This window comes from Lupinus angustifolius, chromosome LG14 (assembly GCF_001865875.1).
Source record: "Lupinus angustifolius cultivar Tanjil chromosome LG14, LupAngTanjil_v1.0, whole genome shotgun sequence".
NCBI lineage: Eukaryota > Viridiplantae > Streptophyta > Magnoliopsida > Fabales > Fabaceae > Lupinus > Lupinus angustifolius.
Window position 1 is genome coordinate 10523431 of NC_032022.1, and position 20003 is coordinate 10543433.

The 20003-nt window shown below is 32.5% G+C and overlaps 3 protein-coding genes across 4 annotated transcripts; all 3 read left to right on the forward strand.

The window, feature by feature from the left end:
• Positions 2527–3480, forward strand: LOC109327230. The gene has a single exon (XM_019560312.1). The coding sequence runs from the start codon at positions 2619–2621 to the stop codon at positions 3351–3353; it is 735 nt and encodes a 244-aa protein (XP_019415857.1). The 5' UTR covers positions 2527–2618; the 3' UTR covers positions 3354–3480.
• Positions 8897–9844, forward strand: LOC109326376. Its single transcript, XM_019559065.1, has one exon. The coding sequence runs from the start codon at positions 8897–8899 to the stop codon at positions 9842–9844; it is 948 nt and encodes a 315-aa protein (XP_019414610.1).
• On the forward strand, positions 12739–19344 carry LOC109327134 (aminoacyl tRNA synthase complex-interacting multifunctional protein 1-like). 2 transcript variants are annotated; one of them, XM_019560181.1, is made up of 13 exons: positions 12739–12808; positions 12858–12932; positions 13045–13143; positions 13887–14057; positions 14353–14418; positions 15425–15490; positions 16088–16204; positions 16572–16765; positions 16906–16996; positions 17094–17162; positions 17285–17376; positions 18813–18876; positions 18994–19344. In XM_019560181.1, the coding sequence occupies exons 2-13, from the start codon at positions 12858–12860 to the stop codon at positions 19096–19098; spliced, it is 1209 nt and encodes a 402-aa protein (XP_019415726.1). In that variant the 5' UTR covers positions 12739–12808; the 3' UTR covers positions 19099–19344. The 2 variants fall into 2 exon arrangements, with proteins under 2 accessions (XP_019415726.1, XP_019415725.1); XM_019560180.1 differs by lacking the exon at positions 12739–12808 and having other exon boundaries at positions 12817–12932.

Genomic DNA, 20003 nt, shown 5'->3' on the forward strand with positions numbered 1-20003 from the left:
GAAAAAAATTTCTTCCATTGCGTAATAAAAAGAGAATGTTTAATTAGGTTTTATTGCATCATTTGACTTTGTAATTTCAACTCCTTCATTTATTATGTTTGTCTTCTTTTATTAAGTTTCTTCTCAATATTTGTTTTAAACATTATATAATTTTATTTATAATGTAGTGCTCTGCCAAATTTACACTATTTTTTTTTAATTTACACTACTTCAAAATAGTCCAAATTTTAAACCTATGATTATAGACTAAATTAAAATATATTCAAAAGGTCCATCTCGATTAGTTTTATATTATTTTATTATACATCCAACAAATAAGTCAAACATTACACAACATACAAGTTCTTTTTCACTTTTAAGTTGTAACTAAAATGGTCAACCTACCCTGACATAAAATGTGTTGCTCATAGTAGGCCCAACCCAATGGGTTGGGCTGGCTCACTCAACACAAATTTCAATATGTTTCACTAATTATTATTTTACACTTTAAAATACCCCATTTCGCTCATTGCTGAAAAAATAATATTAGAAAACAAACAACTATCTAAGTAGAACTCTTGCAAACAATTTTTTTAATACACGTGAACCAAAAATTCAAGCCACAATTGAGTGCTTCCTGGTTGTTTGAGAGTTATGAGGGAAAGAAAATGAGATAAATTAAAGGGCTAGGAAGGAAATGAGGAAAAAAGAAAAACATATTTTTCTTTGTTTGGAAATATACAATTTAGAAGGATGGTGAAATAATGATAATGTATGAATATTTTTTATTTAAAAATGTAATTAACAATAAGAAATGAACAATAATATAATTATATAATTTTACTAAAAGTATTTAGGTATTTTAATATTGTCACTAAAAACTACACTCATAAACTTAGCCTAGGATGTGGGCTGTTCATATTTTGACCTGCATCACATTAGTTCACAAATTGAGGTTTTGGGTTTGAATCCCTCATTCTGTAAATGCATCTATATGAATGTTTTTATAATTTTATCCCTACTTAATTAATAAGAAAATTAATGACAAAGTTGTAAAGCATTGCATAATTAGACACATTAATTACATTTCTTAATTTGTATCTTAAAACTTTAAAACATGGTTAAGTAGGAACAAAAATAATTTATTCATTGGATAGTTTTGTATTTTGAGTCACTTTTTATTTACAATTTAGATAATTGTCCCTTTTCTATGCCCTTTATCGTTTTTTCATGGATTACTATATCTGTAAAATAATGAATTAAAATTGGAATTGTGTATTTGAAAATATATTACTTAGAAATCAAAAAGGAAAAGTCAAGCTATTAATTACATATGTGCAAGGTATATGTAATTTGTAAAGAATTGGCTCATAGAATCTCCACATAGCTAGGATACACAACAGATCAACCCGTTCTATAGGTTTAATGGAAAGACCTAAGGAAATAGGAATTCAAATTTAAAATCATTTAGTGAAGATATTAAACCCAAATACTTTGCATAGATGTCATAAGTTCTTCTAGTTGTAGATGAGGGAAATCAAACTATAGAACTTCTTCCGTTTCAAAAAAAAAAAATTTATTTAGCAAAATATTTTTTTCTTAAAAATACCAATCACTTACAATTTTAAGAAAATATTAAATGATTATTTTTCACATGTCATAAACTTTGATAAAAAGATACTTTTTAATTTGAATGTATTTTTTTAATTAATCACAACTCATAACGCATTGTGAGATAGAAGATATGTTACTATTTTTTTAGAATAGTTGAGAGAGAAAAATATATACATTAACAATATATGAGTTTAATATACTGTCATTACAAAATTGAAATACATGTTACTATCACGATCTTTAAAAATATATACATTAACAATATATGAAACTATTAAACTCTTAAAAAATTGAAATAAATAATAAATGATTTAAGTATAAATTTTTAAAATGAGAATACATGTTACTATCACGATCTTTTACGTACTCACATGGCACAAGTAATAATAATAATAAACAAACACGTCACACTTAACTAACCAATCACGTAGGCAAATACATGGAAATTAAAGAACCGCCTAATGGACGATGTGGCATCCACGTTGCACTCTATTGTCGAATCTCAACCCAAAGCAAACGCCACGTATGTGCCCGCTTTCGCAAACCATGCACTTTTCTCGTGCCACCTCGTGCATTTCTCTTATTCGGTTCTTTAAGTCGCAAACTGACACAAGCCATAATAGCGTATGCTCACTCCTATAACACTCTTTTACTCCTTACCATCTCAACCGTTCATTCAAATAAAAACTTCAAAGTAATTACAATTAACGGCCATATCCACCCATATATTCCAATTTCAGATGTTTTATCCAAAAGCAAAGGAAATCCAAGGGCTATAAGGGGACGTGCACCTTAAATAAAGGGAAAGACACCCTAAAAACGTTATAAATGTGATTTTATGATTTGTCAACACTGGTGGATTTGTTTATAAATGAAAGACTCAGATTTGAATCACAACCTTCCACATTTATTTATATCTAACCTCCCTTTCGGATGCTTCACTAAACCATCATCATATCATACCTTCTTCTCTCTCTTCTTTCCTCAGCTTCTCATTCTTTCTTCTTTCCCGCCTTTGGAGGAAGATGACGTCATCTCTTGGAATTCCATGCGGTGTAAGAAACTGCGTGACTGCAAAACATGGAACATTCCAGAACCGGTGCGGTCTCGCCGTTGTTTCGTCGCCGTGTTCCGTTGCGATCACCGGTTATTCTCGTTCGACTGTGAGGAAGGGGAGGATCTGCGCCGTCTCCGTTGCCGCATCAACGGCGGCGGGAGTGTTGGAGAATACGAAGAATTACCGTTCAGGAGGAGCGAACGACGCAATTGAAGCTATGGAGAGGCTGGACGTGTGGATGAGAGAATCGGTGGTGGAGATCGTGAAGAATCTCAAGGAAGCGCCGTTGCTGGTGCAGGTTTACACCAAGAACAAGAACGTCGAGGGAGAAACGTCCACGTCGGTTACGACGGAGAAGAAAGTGGTGGTGGAGGATTGGACGGCGGTGAAGGAGAGGTGGGAGACAGGGGAAACTCCGTTACCGGAGGGTGTTATTTTCGTGGAGGAAATCGGTAGCGATGAGTCACCGGAGAACGGTAGCGACGAGGTGAGAGAAGAGAGAACAACGAGAGTGTGGGGAATTGTGGTTCAGGGAAAAGGTTTCAGGTGTGACCCGATTTGTTATTTGTTGAAAACCTGTCGAGTCGGGTCAGGACCCGGAATGGGAATGGGGCTATGTTCGACCCATTTTTGTTTGGTGAGAGTGAAGAGTTTCAAGGAAACGGTGCAATCGCAGTTGAAGAATTGTTGGTTGTTGCAGTGATCAAAGGAAGATAAATATTTTAAAATGATAAATAGATAATTCATAATTTCGATGGTGATGCTAATTATAGTAACCTTGTGGAATTGTACAGATTGAATGAATGAATGAACGAAACTGTGGATTAGTTCCCAGTCAATAGATTTTGCTATTTGGAAAGTGACTTCTTAATTTTATAGTGGATTTTCTTTTATTGAATAATTATTTGCTGTTTTTGTTTCTATCATTTGGCTAATCAGAATTTTAGATTCTATTAAAGATGAGATAGATGTTGTTGCTGGGTATGGCTATCATCACGTAGTTAAGTGATGAAATGAGAAATAGTTTTTGGTAAACATTGGCACATGTAAAATATTCGTTGTTTTTACTTTTCGGATTAGTGTGTTTGAATTAGATACATTTGTTCTTTCTTAAGTGGATAAAATGAATATAGTGTTGAATATATTAGATAGTTCATGAGAACTATAGGTTATATGTTTTAACATGCAGAAGCAAATCATGAGAAGAAGCAGAAAATTATACTCATCCATAGTTCATAGTAGCAAAACTGCAAAAGGCAAAGAGCTATTAATCTTCTCTTTCCTAATTGTACTACTGTGAGTACAGATAAACTTATATACAGATACAATCTGGAAACAGCCTAATATGATCATAGCAAACACATAAAATAACTGTAGGTGATATGTTTTAACATGCAGAAGCAAATAAATCATTGTACTCTAGATCAAAGTAGGGTAGGTGATAGCAAGCTATTAGGCTTATGTTAGGGATCAGCTGAATTATATTTCAAATAGAAGTACTTATTCATTATTATTCACTATATCTTAACTTTTTGTTTTGAGAGTCCTGCCATAATACATGGTAAAGGCATATATAAGAAAAAAAGTTGAAAATTACCAGCTCCATAGTTAATTACAATTTTCATATGACTAGTCACAGAAAAGATGGGTCAGGAAATTATAGCATTTGATTGCTTAGAACCCACCATTCTAATAACATGTTGTATTCTACCTCTACCAAATGAATGTCCACAAGGTAGTAAAGGATGTAAAAACACCAAATGTGATTTCTTTACTCTGCAATCTGCATCTCCAAATTTTAAATATTAATTCAAAGAGGAATACACAAGGCAAGTGGTTTTCAAAAAGATGATTCTCACGAAATACCCTGATATGTGGTACGCGGTACACTATCCTATTAAATATATGATACATTAGGGTATACTTAGTTGATATATTTTTTTAGATTTTAGTGGAAACACTTTAAAAAAATTTAAACTTAATTATTTTTTATTGATAATTGAATAGGTTAAACTAAATACATTAAAAATAATAAGTATTTTTGATTAATAATAGTCCAAAAAATAATAAAACTACATATTTTTCTAACTAACTAAAAAGACCGACCTTAATATTTAAATAAAACCTAAATTTATTAAAAAGGCTACTAGTCATCTCCTTTTGATATCTTCTCAATTAGCCACCTCCTTTTTCTCTATTCTCTGCTTTCTTCATCTTCTGATCATACTTTGTCATACTAATTGTCACATACCACATTTCGGGACGTAGAAAAACTGTGAATCAGTTCGTGCGAACTGGTGTATGGGACGCGGGATATGAGCGAATTCTGTGAGGATAATTGCAATTTCTTCCTTTTCCTCATGACACAAATTTTCTATATGGCAATAAAACCAAACTGGTGGGGAATAAATAAAGGGTTATAAGTCAAAGATCCTAAACTCAAATACAAAACAAAATTGCGAAAATGACACTTGCATAACTCTACATTATCTCAACCACGGCTAAACAATCATCATGACATAATTACAAGGACATGTTACCCACAAAACTCATTCTTTACTTTCTTTCTTAAAAAATAGAAACTTACCTCACATTATCTGAGAGGATTGCCCTCAATGACTACCCTGACTCGCTTGAATACATAGCATTTTTTCTTCCACCAAATCCACAACCATTCTCATTCACCACCACTTTCTGCTCAGAACCTGACCCTTCTATACCTTGAAGATACTGAGAATAGTACACCTCACACTCACTTTCAAGCAACACTGACAAGTGGTATATGTTTGATTCCCTTTAAGCAAAGGCCTCGAGTTTGAGTTTGAGTATTGTGGATGAAAAAAATATCCGCTGATAGAGTTAGCCCCACGTACCTGTGATATTCCCGGCTTGAACAGGATTGTCTGGTGGATACTGGTGGAAAAAAAAAGCAACAGCATTCTCAGACTTACCCAATATTTTCTCTCTCATATCAGCAACACTCACATTGTTATCCACTAAATGCCCAATTTCACCATCCATATCCAACATCTCTCTGCCATTAACTAGAATTCAAAAAAATAAAAATTAGAACAGATGAAAGTGTTACATTATAATATCAGAAACTAACAAAGAAGTAAGTGGAAACAATAACACTTTTTTAAAACTAAAAATTGAAACTTTTGTTCATTCATACCATAAGGGGTTGGCATTGCTATTGTTATTGTTAAATGGAATTTATGGAAACAATAACACTAGCCAAATTACCATCACTGCCATTGCTATTGTTAATTTCACCGATTGCATTGGAGTTGCGCTTGTTCCCATCACCAACACCAACGTTGCGGCGGAACTCGGGTTTATCGGGTTTCGGATCCGGGTCAGTGACCCGGTGAGGTGGGGCACCGCAGTTGAAGCGTAAATGGGCATCATTGAGCACGAAACTTAGAAAAAAGTTAGCGTCAATTTAGCCAGGATAATTTATTTCCTATAATTTTGTTTTTTTTTTTCGATTTAGCCACGATAAGAGATGTGGCTAACCAAAACATATAGCACTGACAGTAAGGTAGATAGCCGTTAGGTGAGACACATCTATTATTTCAAAAAATGTTTCATTTCATGTAATTGATTGAAAAAATAATTAACTATATAATAATTAAATGTTTTTCTTATTAATTATAGGAAGTGATTACAAGTGTGTTGTTTTAGTTAGCAGCTTTCAGAAGCGATAACAATTATTGCGCACCAAAACACTTTTATTTAAAAGGTAAAAGGAAACGCTATAAAAAAGCACTTTTGGTTTAGTATAAGTTGGTTGATACTTGATAGTGTCTTCTAGCTCTGCATGCACTTGTTGGGATCATAGCTCGAACAGACACAATTATGTGCTAATAGTCTGTAATGGTCCAAAATTTATTTTAAAAAATGGTAAACAACAAATATTTTGTTGACTTTTAATGACTTCTTTTAACAATATGTTATAACAATTTGAAAGCTTAGTGTAACAATATTAACATTCGCAAATATTATTTTCTCCTAAAAAATAATTCATATTTTTCAAGAATTTAATATCTATTCATTATTAGTTTAATAATTCATTTATATTATTTTTATTTAAGAGTAATGATAATTAACTATGATACTTTGACAATGTATGAAACTTCTACAATATCAATATATAAATATTAAAATCATTTCTCCAATATTCATCACCTTAGTAATTGAATAAAAAATTAAAAGATTAAATATACTTACATGATATTTTCTAATTAACCTAATAGTTTTAGGGGCTATAAAGTGTAAAAGTAAAAAATGACCTTCTAAAATTACATACATTTAGTTACTAAGCATGACGGCATGAATCCCCAACTATTTATTTTTTTAAAACTAAATATATCGTTATCACTACTAATAAAATTATACTTTTTTATTATTATAATGTCATAAATTAAAAATTAGAAATTTAATGAGCGGTTAAAACCTCTTTGCATTATTCTTTATAATTATAATGTTATTTTGTTAAAATTAAGAAAATTGGATATTATAAAAGTGTTTAAAGAAAGTATAGACCTTTAGGCTAATTAGGATTATATTTTGTATTTCCTTCGATATTTCCAAGGGTTTTCTATCAGAGAAACTCTGAAATAATACGATAATTCTACTAGAGCAAGATATTTTAGATTACCTTTGCTTCTAAATTGATATCAAATTTGAATTACATGCAAGTTGTAATGTAATAATATCACTTATCCAAAAATCTGATTATGAAGTTTTAGCAATTTATGTTAGGAATGTTAATAAAATGTTTTGTTTTTCTGTTATATATTTATTCACTCAGACAGAGCATTATCATAGGATTGGTAATTTCTCTAAGGCTAAGCTGTATTTTTGAAATTTTGACATCGATGAATGATTTGTAAACATGAATGTGGAACTCACTTCAAAACTTCCCTTTATATCACTCAGCAAACTGTTGCGTGTAATGCTTGTGAAAGGAAGGAAATTATCACATTAATCAATATAGACTACAATGAAAAATAATAATATTAAAATAATATTTTAAGAAAGTATAGACCATGCATTAAGCTAATAAAGATTATATCTATATTTCTTATGATACTGTGAAGTTTTTCTTTCAGTGAAACTCTTAAACCTAAAGATAATTTTAGTAGACAAAGATATTTTAGATATATCAACCCCCTTTAAATAGGGATATATCAATTAACTTTGCTTTTAAATTGATATCAAATTTGAACTACATAAAAGCTGTGGTGCTACTTGTGATGTACTAACACCATTTATTTAACATTCTGATTATGGAAGCTATAGCAATTTAAGTGTTTAGCAATGTATATTATTAGACGGTGTAGTTTAAACTATATTAGGAATATTAATTAGTATATATGCTATATGACTAAGTTTTAAGACAAACACAAAAGTTGATCATATCTTTTGGATCTCCTAATTTACTCTAAGCTATATTTTGAAACTGCTGATGTATCAATGAATGATTTGTAAACATGAATATGGAATCACTTCAAAACTTCCTTTTTCATCACTCAGCAAAGGGGATGCATCTATTGCTTGTGATAGGAAAGAAATTAAATTAAAAAGTCATAGTCAATGGCTAAAACTTGTTTATATCATAATAATTAATTAATGTAGCTTACAATGAAAATAAAGAATATTAATTTTTTTTAAGAAAGTATAGACTATTACCCTAATTAATATTATATCCATATATTTCCTATGATACTCTAGAAATTTTCTTTCAGTGAAACTCTCAATTCTAGAATTAGATATTTTAGATATACCAATTAAATTGGCTTGTAAATAGGCATCATATTTGAACTACATACAAGCTGTTACTAACACTATACTCAGTACTCATCCAACATTCTGATTATGGAAGTTTTAGCAATTAAGTGCTTAAAAATATATTAGACTGTTTAGTTAAAACTATATAAGGAATGTTAGTATTTATGCATGTTATAAGATTAAGCTTTGAACCAAATCACAAAAATTGATCACATCTTTTCGATCTTCTAATAATGCAAAATAATAACTGCAAAACCAGATCTTCTACCCGTTCATTCAAAAGATATTGCATTAACTCGGTTCAAACTCAAATCCTAAATAAATAACCTTGGCATCTCCTTTCAATCTCACACCCCATTCCACAGATTCAAAAGTTTTGTAATAAAACAAAACACAATAATATTCATAGTTCTTTATTGTTATTTATTTTTCATATTTTGTATTTTTGCCATGGCTACTACTAATGGTGTGGATCCATGTGCCTCTGAAGCCTTTAGCATTTCAGCCACTTCTGAAGATCAAAAGATGAACCTGAAAGAGAAGAATGCCAAATCTGAACAAGAACAAGCTTCAATCTCTAACACCCCATCACAGCTTTTGGATTTCATGAAGCTTAATTCCAATGGTGATTCGGTTAGTGATTCTAAGGTGGAACTTGATTTATTAAACCAAACAGGTAATAATAACATGGTTGGTTCATCTTCTAGGGTTCATAATAATAATAATAACACTGCTGAAGGCACAGATGAAAACACAAAGAATGAGGCAAAGTCTTTCTCATGCAACTTTTGCAAGAGAGAGTTCTCATCCTCACAAGCTTTGGGAGGACACCAAAACGCGCATAAACAAGAGCGCGCCCTTGCGAAACGACGTCAAGGCCTTGATGCTAGTGGTGGTGGTTTTGGTCACCCTTATTACCCTTCTTATCCAACCCTTTCAACTCATTCCTTTTATGGGTCTTACAATAGGGCACTCGGTATTCGAATGGATTCCATGATTCACAAGCCTTCCTACCCTTCGTGGGCATCACCGAATGGATTCAAGTATGGTGGTAGCCCTTGGTTTAGACAAGGAGGCCAAGAAATGCTGAGTTCTTCAACATCATCACCACTTGATAGGTTAAGAATTGAGGGTTTGCAGCAATTGCAATCACATAATGGTGATAGTGGTGGACTTGGATTTTTGGGAGGAAGTGATGTAAGTTCAAGGCTAGAGGATAATGATGGTAATAATAATTGTAATGTTGGAACACTTTCTCTTTCAAAAAATATTGCTACCACTTCATCAATTCAAGTCATGAACAAACCAATTCAATCAACAGTGTTTGATCCTCCTCCTCCACAAGGAACTTCCAAAGGAGAATCTTCAGATGATCTTGATTTGTCACTTAAGCTTTAGAGTATTAAAAGATTTATTTCAGTTTAGAGAATTAACTTATTATGGATGGTGTTGTTGCGTCATGCTTTCAATTTAAGACTTGAATATGGAGTGACTATTATGAATCTTAATGTATTGTGTGTTATACTTTTAGTTTTTCTTTCCCTTTTCAATTGAGATGGATAATAATATGATTGTATTTTCTTATAATTCAAGTATTTCTTGTTCTATATATATAGTACAAGGTTACTTCAGCACACGTGTAATATTGAAGTATCATATTATAAAAAAAATTACTTCAATAATCGACGTGAGCATCTCTTACCATTTGACACTTAGTAATGTCAAAATTGTTCGTGCACCAATTTAAAAAGAAAAGAATGGATCTCTTTAACACTTGAAGTAATGTATCTATTATTTCATGTCTACCTAAAAATCATTTTATTATGATGCAAAAGTACGTAGGAGAAGAACGTATGTCCAATGATTCGTATAATCGTATTGTTCATGACAAAAAACACAAAATCCATGAATTAAATTTCAGCAAGTAACTTTTGCTCTCAATCATACAGAATCAATTTCTAACAAAAATATAATATCTCAAAGAAACCATTGTGATCCAAAAACACTTAAAGAAGCTTCTATTGTCGGATTGACTTGCTTCAAAACCTTGTGCGTAGAACGCACAGAAAACATTTTAGAACTAAGTAGCAATAGCCAATATTTGATTAGATTAGGGAAAGATTAAATTCATGTGAGAAAGCATTCGTTAAAAAAACACCAATAAAAGAGATAAGTTTTGTACTAAAAGTTGAGGAAATATTATTCCTCAACTTTATTCCTTATTGCTGTCTATCTATGCCATTTTAAATATTTGTATGATAATGATTGTGGTCCCTGTTTTATTTAATTTATAAGTAAATAGGAAAAGGAATTTAAGATTGTTGTTATGTTGTATTTACTGTAGTTATAATTGTAACAACTATGTTATTGCTAAAGACTACCAAATTTTGTAGCCTTAATTGTGGTTTTCCATTAATTGTGGAATTCCATACTCTTATTTAAAACTTTGCACTCATATATTCAATCAAAGAATTCTTGATATCCTCACTGACACTGAATTTTCAATCCAACCAAGTTAGCATTCCAAAAGGAAGTAAATCTACCATTCTCATTTTGTCTCTTTAGATTATAACCAATAATGTAACAATTTGTACCATATTGTTTGTTTCTTTAGATCACCGTACTGGAGTACGTTTTCTCAATGATTATCTAGCTTCTCAAATTTCCAATCCTAGGACAGACTTTGCTTATAAAAAATCAAATAATTATCCTAATGTTGCAAAGATGCACCAATTATATTAAACGATACAAAGGGAGTTGATGTAACTCAAAGACATTCTATTTCCAAGCAATTCCCTTTTGTTCTAACTCCTAACACATGCAAAGAATGAGTACGGCTAGGGAGTGAGTAAGTATTCATCCTTAATTAAGTTTTGATTTAAATACGTTTTGACTAATTATATTTTTCACATTACATTCTTGTTAACTTTAAAAAAGTTTGTTCATATGGACTATACTTTTTTTTTATACTCTTGCTAACTTAAAATGTTATTTGCTAGCAGGTTCACAAAAACATACGAGCATTGACTGACTTTAATGCATTACATAACACGTGTATTGGCTTAAATGCAACGTATAACACATGCATTCTTAGAGATGTAAGGTGTAACATGGACAATTGCTTAAATGCAATTTGTGATATGAGCAATAGTTGGCAATGACACAAAGGTGTATGGTGTGGATATACTCTTTATGATGATAGTTCTTTTGAACTATGATTGTTGGAGTAGACAATGGTGGTAGATGCTGAGGTTTTCAAGGAAGCTCCATGGTTCAACTGGCTGAGTATTGAAGAGGGCGATTATTGGTGATTTAGGTGTAAAGGTCCCATAATATTAAAAGATTTCCTAACAATATATGGCTATGCAGTCTGTTCTATTAGAAGACGATACATGAAAATGTACTGCAAGTTTGGAGAACTAGGCTCTAAGTAACATCATTAATAATACTTGATAAGACTTATGTTGAATGAGACATACTCTCATGTGAAGAAACTGCTAATGATAATTAGATGTTGATCAAGGCAAAGTGAGTTATTCACTAAGATTGAAATTCTTGTATAGATTTCCCGATGAACAAGGTATTTATCTATTTCAATCAGAGTAGAGATTGTTAAAGATGTTTAAATTATGTTATTATATTAATTTTACAATGAAATGAAGTAGAGTAATCAATATTATATATTAGACTTATGTATCTTATTATAATGAACCACACAAAATATAAGCATAACACCAAATAGAAACAACCATAGACATTTGAGCACATGACTAAAAGTAAATTATATAAAAATTAAGAGAGCTCAAATAATCGATTTGGCCTCAGTGCATATGGAGCTCAAAAGGCTAATGAAAGACCAAACTGGAATGTTAATATGAGATTGAATTGTTTTTTTGTTATGTAGTTTGTTTCTAACACATAAAAGAAGATCGCAAGTGATAAACAATATCAAATTATTTTCATTTAGGGAAAGGATCCACCTACTCCACTAGTAGTAAATTAAAAAAAAACTATTTTACATCTTAGTTATTCATTCTATAGAAATTTAATGGTTTGAATTAATGAGTAAATTTAATTCATTAAATTTATATAGAATGAATGACTAATATATTAAGTAATTTATTTTTAACTTAACTTTGGAGCAAGTGGATACTCGCTTCTTAAAAATTACAAAATATGTCATATATGAAAAAAAAAATAGGTATTGGTTATTGGGCCGATGGCGATATCTATGAGGCCTGGTGGCCCATTTACAAAATACCAAAGCAACCGAAACAAAGAACAAAATGAATTAGTGAATTTACCCAAAAAACCTAAAACTCTGCCAGTATTGAACTAATATCGGGGAATTTGTAGTTGAAGATAGGCCAACAGTAATTAACTAACAACACTCATTCATCAGAATACAGAAATGGGTGCCCCTGAGAACAGAAACCGAAATGAATCACTACTTTTGGCCCTCACCAAACACTTTTTATTGGATTCTGTAAGTACTCTACATTTTTATGGAACTATACATATTAGCTTAGTTTTTTATTTTAATATGTTTAATAAATATATCTATGCAAATTCCGATGGTATGTTATCTTTGCTTGCAGAGTGTTATTCCAGCTGGTAGTTTAGATGGTGATGTTAAGAGTCTTTACTTAAGCATAACAGCGGCATCTGGAAATGAGGACAGTCACAGTAACGAGGAGGTAATTGACTTTTCATTAATTCAATATAACTATTTTATGCCGATTAGGCGATTCGGGGTTTCGATTGTGATCACCTGAATTGGAGTGTGAGTGTTGCTTGGATGTGATTAGTACTAATACCTTTATACTATTGATGTGTGCGTGAATGAGTGTCGAGAGATTTCGTATTTTGAGGTAGAGTAGACATAATGTGTATAAATGTGAGTGTTAGTGTTGCTTGGATGTGGTTAGCACTAATACCTTGAGACTATTGATGTGAGTGTGAATGAGTATCGAGGGATCTCGTATTTTGAGGTAGTGTAGACGTAATGTATATAAATGTGAGTGTTAGTGTTGCTTGGATGTTATTAGTACTAATACCTCGACACTATTGATGTGTGCATGAATGAGTATCGAGGGATCTTGTATTTCGAGGTAGAGTAGACATAATGTACATAAATGTGAGTGTGAGTATTGCTTGGATGTCAATTTTAGTTCTACAAATAATAGATTTGAGTTATTAGTGCCATTGCTGTTAATTTTCTACACTTATGTTTCTTTGATCATTCCCTTTTCCTCTTCTGAATTCATACGATATACCTGTTTATGTAGTGAAGCCCTTGATCCATTTGAAATCAATTATCAGTTTTGGTCATTAATCATCAGATGTTAACATTGGAACCTAAATTAATATGCTCCCTAGAACTTACACGCTTTTCACTTTTTCTGTGATTTACTCTGATTTGTATGTTCTTCATATTTAGGTGTTGAAGTGGGTAGCATTTGCAGAAGCTTTCCCTGAAGCCCTTGAGGCACGCTTTGAGGATCTGAAGAAATTAAATGATGAACTGTCTGGAAAGTCTGTGCTCCTGGGAAATGGATTGAAACCCTCTGAAGCTGATGTTATAGTGTTTTCGGTGATTCATTCTTCTTTGGTATGTTACATTGGTCATATAGGAATTCTTTTCGTATTTAATTGCTATTACTCTCTTTTTCTTGTTTTGTGGGATTTGTGCATCCAACATATATCAATGTCGGTAAGATTTTCAATTTGCATTGAGGATATATCTCACCAGTGTTTTGTTAGTGTTATCTTAATCTCCCATTGTACTAAAGAAAGATGCTGCTATACTTTTAATAAAAGAACGAAATTAATTTGAATGGTCACTCAGTTGAGGAATCATCAAACTTTTCAGTTTTAACAAGATTTCTTTGGTTGCTTATTGTCAGATCAACCTTTCAGATGCAAACAAGGAAAAACTGCCACATGTATTGAGATGGACAGATTACATCCAGGTAATGCTACTCCTTAAGTGTGCTTATTGTTGATAGTTGTATATGTGTAAGCAAGTAAGTTACCTTGCAAGAAAGTCATACATGATATTCTCTGGTGATCGGTGCTATTCCACCACAAATTGTTTAGGCATATTCAGAATCTGTTAATTGTAGTAAACATGTTGCAGATGTCCAGATGATGTCTGCTTGTTTTTTATTTGATTTGTACATAAAATGGCAAAGATCGAAAGCTAATTATCTTTTGATGTATAACAGTGGACCTTGATACTGAGAATTAGATGATGCCTTCTTGTGATGTTATACAAAAAGATAAAAGATTATGTTCTCTGCAACACTTACTTAATTCCAAAATACAACAACAGCCAAACTTTAATTCCACTAGGTGGGGTCAACTACATGGATTGAATGACTCCATAATGCTCTATCATAACTCATGTCCATTGACAAAACATTTAGCATTGACCTCTAAATCTTTCCTAATTGTTTCGCCTATAGTTTTTCTTGGTCTCCCCCTGCTTCTAGAAATTGGGTCTCTATTTGATTCCACTACAGGCACCATAAATATGAACCTAAGTCCTACTAAAAGTTTATAGCAGGAGACTTAGATCATTTGATAATTGAGTAGTCTTTGTGTTTTTTCTTCTGAGAAGACGCCTTGTTTGCTCCATAGGTAGAAAAGTCTTTGCATTTTCACACTTCCAACTTCGTTCCAGAAGGGAGTTTAGTCATCTATGACCTGAATGCTTCCTTTAGAATGGTTGAGATTCTTACATATTTAAGCTTATTTCTTCACGATTATTTAAGCTTTATGTACATCGCTGAGTTTATTAAACATGCAAGAAATCTTTCAACATTTATTTATAATATCCTCTGATTTGGTGTACTGTTGTCTACTTATGTTGAGTTCTGTTTTCATGAAAAAGAATACATTTATTTCAATTGCACTCTGTCCTTTGTAGCAAAAGGAATTATTAATTGTTCTGACTGTGTGTTATTCTTTCATCAGCACAAGGAAAAATTTGTAGGTTTATTTGAAGAAATATTGTTTCATAAGCCTGAATTTGAGCCTCCGGTGAGACATCTATCCCTTATTACTTACTGCTTTCTTTATAGACTTACCAATGGTAAGCCTCAAGTTGTTCAGATGCAGTCACTTTTGAGGCATTGTTTTGTGAACATTTCTAGACAATGTAGTAAAGATTATGCTTGAATATATGTAATCTTTGTAACCTTTTCATTTTTTGTTGTGTTTTAAATTCCACATGTTCACTATTGAACGAAGTATCAAACCACTGAAAAAGTCTATTTTTCAATACAGAAACCACGGAGCACATGTATAAACTTTTATATTTGCTTGTAAAATGTGATTTAATCCAACTTGGTGCTAAGTTCCTGAAGTATATACCCTTTGTCTTTCGGTTTGAATATGCTACTGGATACAGTTATAAGATCTGAAACAGTGTAAATTGAAAACCTGGAATCTTCACTGCAACTTAATTGCCTGTGCTTTATAGGAGAACGAGAGTATCATTAAAGAATTGTGAAATCCATTATGTGCCTGTTGATAACTTATCTTTCGAAGTACTGTGATGCACCCTATGGCATGCATATGGAGTTTTGTGAAGTCTATTTGTTCGGAGTTCTTTTTATTTTCTTGATTTTTTTGTAGGTAACTAAACCTGTTGGAGCTGTGGAAGCCGATGTAAAATCAAACAAGGCTGATCAAAGCATAAAGAATGCAAACAAGTCAGAAGCAGACATAAGTAAGGATAAAAACAAAGCTGAGGTAAGTCAGCCTCTTTCTTTTTCACAATGACCAGTGATAATTTAACTCATAGTATGGTATTTTTTGCAACCTTAGTGTCCTGGATATGAGATATAACGGTTAGGGTATGATCAATGGTAATGGCAAAAATCTCTATCCGTTGAAAAAAAATGTAGGCTGGTTGGAAGTGCTGGTAAGCAGTATCTTCATTTATGATATGAGTTTCTCTGAGAGACGATATTATCCATGTAGAGGTTATGTTACTACAGACATAGAGGACATGGTGTTACAAGTGCCAATTTTAGAACAGTTGCTTTACTCTGCTTTAATTTGTAAATGCATCTTAGTACAGTTGCTTTACTCTGACATTGCATTCTGTTTATTTTAGAACATTAAGGGAAAGTCAGCAGGAGACAGAGAACCTGATAAAGCGAAAGCAAAATCTGCTGTCAAAGAACCTAGCAATGGGAAGGAAAAACCTGCTGAAAAAGTGCCTGACAAAGATGCTGAACTTAGTGTCAGTTTGCTTAATATTCAAGTTGGGTTAATTCGCAAAGCATCAAAGCATCCATCTGCAGATAGGTCCTCTGGCAGACTTACTGGAAAGACCTTTTTAATTCAACAGAATGTTAAATTGAGCAATATAATTGATGCTTATGTAAGTTGACATGTTTGAAATTTGTTCACATCAATTTTAATATCAACGAACTTAAATGATGCAGTTTGCTAGTTGAGGAGATAGATGTTGGAGAAGCCAAATTGCGGCAGGTTGTCAGTGGTTTGGCAAAGTACTGCAATCCTGATGAGTTGACGGTAATCTTACCACCTAACCTAGTGTGATATGATTTGCTGTATTAATTTAGAATTGTGATTAACTCTTACAGTCTTGCTGTTTGATTTTACTTGACAGAACCGTCGTGTTGTACTTATTACAAATGTCAAACCTGGAAAACTACGGGATGTGGTGTCTGAAGGACTGGTATTTGTTTTATTTTATCATGCTTGTACTTGTTTCACAAGTTATATTGTTTTGCTGTTTTTATCCAGTGATGATAAAGTAATCTCAAGAGCTGTTAACATGTATTTGGCTCCTTTGTCCAGGTCTTATGTGCTTCTAATGAAGGTCCTACCATTGTGGAGCCCTTGCTCCCTCCAGAAGGAGCAAAAATCGGGGAGCGCATTTCTTTTTCTGGGTAAGCTGTTCAGAACATCTCAGATCAGAGAGTCGGACACATATATGATATATCTTTCCTCGGGTGACATCGTTAATCCTCTGGATAAAATATTGAAAGTGAATATCACTATTTCATCATAGGCCCTGCTTGTTTAATGTGTTTTCACAAAAAGTGATTATTTTGATAAAAAAATAACTTCTGAACTTGCACATTTGTTTGATTGAGCTTTTACAAAAAAAATTAGAAGCTGAAAAACCTATAGTTTCCAGTTTCTCTAAAAATTACTTTTTGTAGAATCATTGTTTTTTAAGGGTAAACAAAACAGGCCGTAATGTCTTAGCGGCTGGAAGCTCGGATGTGCATATTTCAGTCTTTAGTCCAAGTGTACTAAAGTTGGTCACTTCCATTCTTATTTTTATTTATATTCATACTATATTAAAGGGGATTCCCTCTCTTGGTGTCCAAGAGTCAGCTAAGTTGGTAGAGATATAAAGTGTGAGCTCCTACGTTCAAACCCTCATAGCTGTACAATTTCCCCCTCCCATAAAAAACTTTGCCCATAAAAAACTTAGCCAATTAAAATTAGAAATGTAAATAACATTATTTTAATCGTTTAAAAATTTAAAGTTAAAAGCAACAAAGGTTGGTCTAGTCGGTAAGATATTGGCTCATAGCATGCAAGGTCGTGAGCTCAAAGTCCACTGCCGAAGCAAGGACCTCATTGGTGGGTAATATATAAGTGTTTATAGATCTGCGAGGCCTGCCTGACCCTAGTGAAATCTCAGGAGTCGGGACCTAACTCACTTAAATTTTTTATTATGCCGAAAAAAAGATTTAAAGATAAATATAAAAAAAAAGATAAGATTATAAGTACATAGAAACTAGGAGATGGGTACAAAATTAGATTTTAGGAGGATACTTGTGTGGGCGATGCCCCTATCTCATTACTCTATCCTCTTTTTTTCCTATCTGCTGTTCACAAATTTCCCGAGACTTTTCCAGTTTACATGAGATTCTGTATGATCCTGGAACATTTTTAGGAACCAATATGATAGAGAAGATATTGAACTCTAGTCCCTTTTGGCCTTGCATAAATCTGTTTCCTTTTCTAATCCTGATATCAGAATTTGGAGTCTTGATTCTTGCCAGTCTTTCAGTTTCTCACATGTTTTCCTGTTTCCCCACTAGGGATAGATTTGCCCTGGACAAGCTAATAGGTCAGTTTTTTTGTTAGGACAGCTTTACTCATGGGTTTAACCTTAGTTATTGCAGGTTAAATGGCTGCTAATAGCTTTTCTCCTGATTTGTCTGTCTGAAATTCTGCTTTTATTTCTTCATTGTCTGGAAAGTGTTGATCAGATTTTAGTTTGTAGCACTGTCTAAATTGTGCATTGGATATAATTTTCTTGAGATAATTAATTTCACAGATATATGATGTCATTTGTGTAATTTAGGATTGATGGAAAACCAGAAGATGTACTTAACCCAAAAAAGAAACAGCTGGAGAAGATTACACCGGTATTACCTCTAAACTTGTCAGTTTGGTATTTATACACTTTAGAGAATGAGAGATGTGTGTATACTTGAATTTATGATGTTCAAAAGCTCATATGTGTGTGTATTTTGTGCATGCAGAATCTTTTCACTGATGAAAATGGTGTAGCCACATTCAAGGGAATACCATTTATGACTTCTGGTGGACCATGCACATCATCCATTCCCAAAGCAACTATTAAATGATGAAGATATGGCAGATCCATCCACTCAGAGATTGTTGGTACTACAAAATATTTGAAGTTTTGAACTATGAACAAACGTACTATGGTCTGCAACTGCAAGTTTATGTTGCAGTGACATTTTGTTGTTAATTACTGGGAATTGGAAGTATAATTTTGAATCTAATGACTTGAGTTTATACTATAATAACTCTACATTGTAAGAAGAATGGAGAGTCTTCAGTTTTACAACCAATTTCAATTATGGTTTTGAGTGTGGTTAATGTGGCTTGAAATTTCGTGATTAAAAAATTGAATTTGATGTGGTTTAATGCGATTGTGTTATAGTTACATCATTGTGATTCAGTATCACATCACAATTATATAGTGATGTTACAAATGTCACCATAACCGTAATATTACAACAGTAATATCAACTGATGCAGTCTACAATTTGATATAATGCAACCAACAGAAAAAGCAAAAGGTATAACAATTCATTGCTATAAATAAGTAAAGATGATCGAGGTGAGGGTACTTTTTATAGAGAAACTACTAAGTCTTTGAAGTCATAACATGTCTTATAATTGACCACCACCACCAAGTATGTATCTTCTCAATAGGTAAGTTATCCAAGGAAACCCTCAACAAAGATCCCTGACTTTTATGATCCTCACTAGGGAATTGTGAATCAAAGCTTAAATGTCTCATATCACTTTGCCTTAGTACTTTTGACAGTTCTGTTGCATTGTGAAAAGGGTTATACCAAGTATAGAGTAGTTTGCTGAAGCTAAAAGTCAAGCAAGCATTTGCACTTGCCTTTAATTCAATTATTATTCATGAATAATCTGCTTCAAAACTTCACAAAACCAAAAGAAATGTTTCAATTGTTGAAATGAGAGAAATAAAAACTCATAAATTTCCAAATTG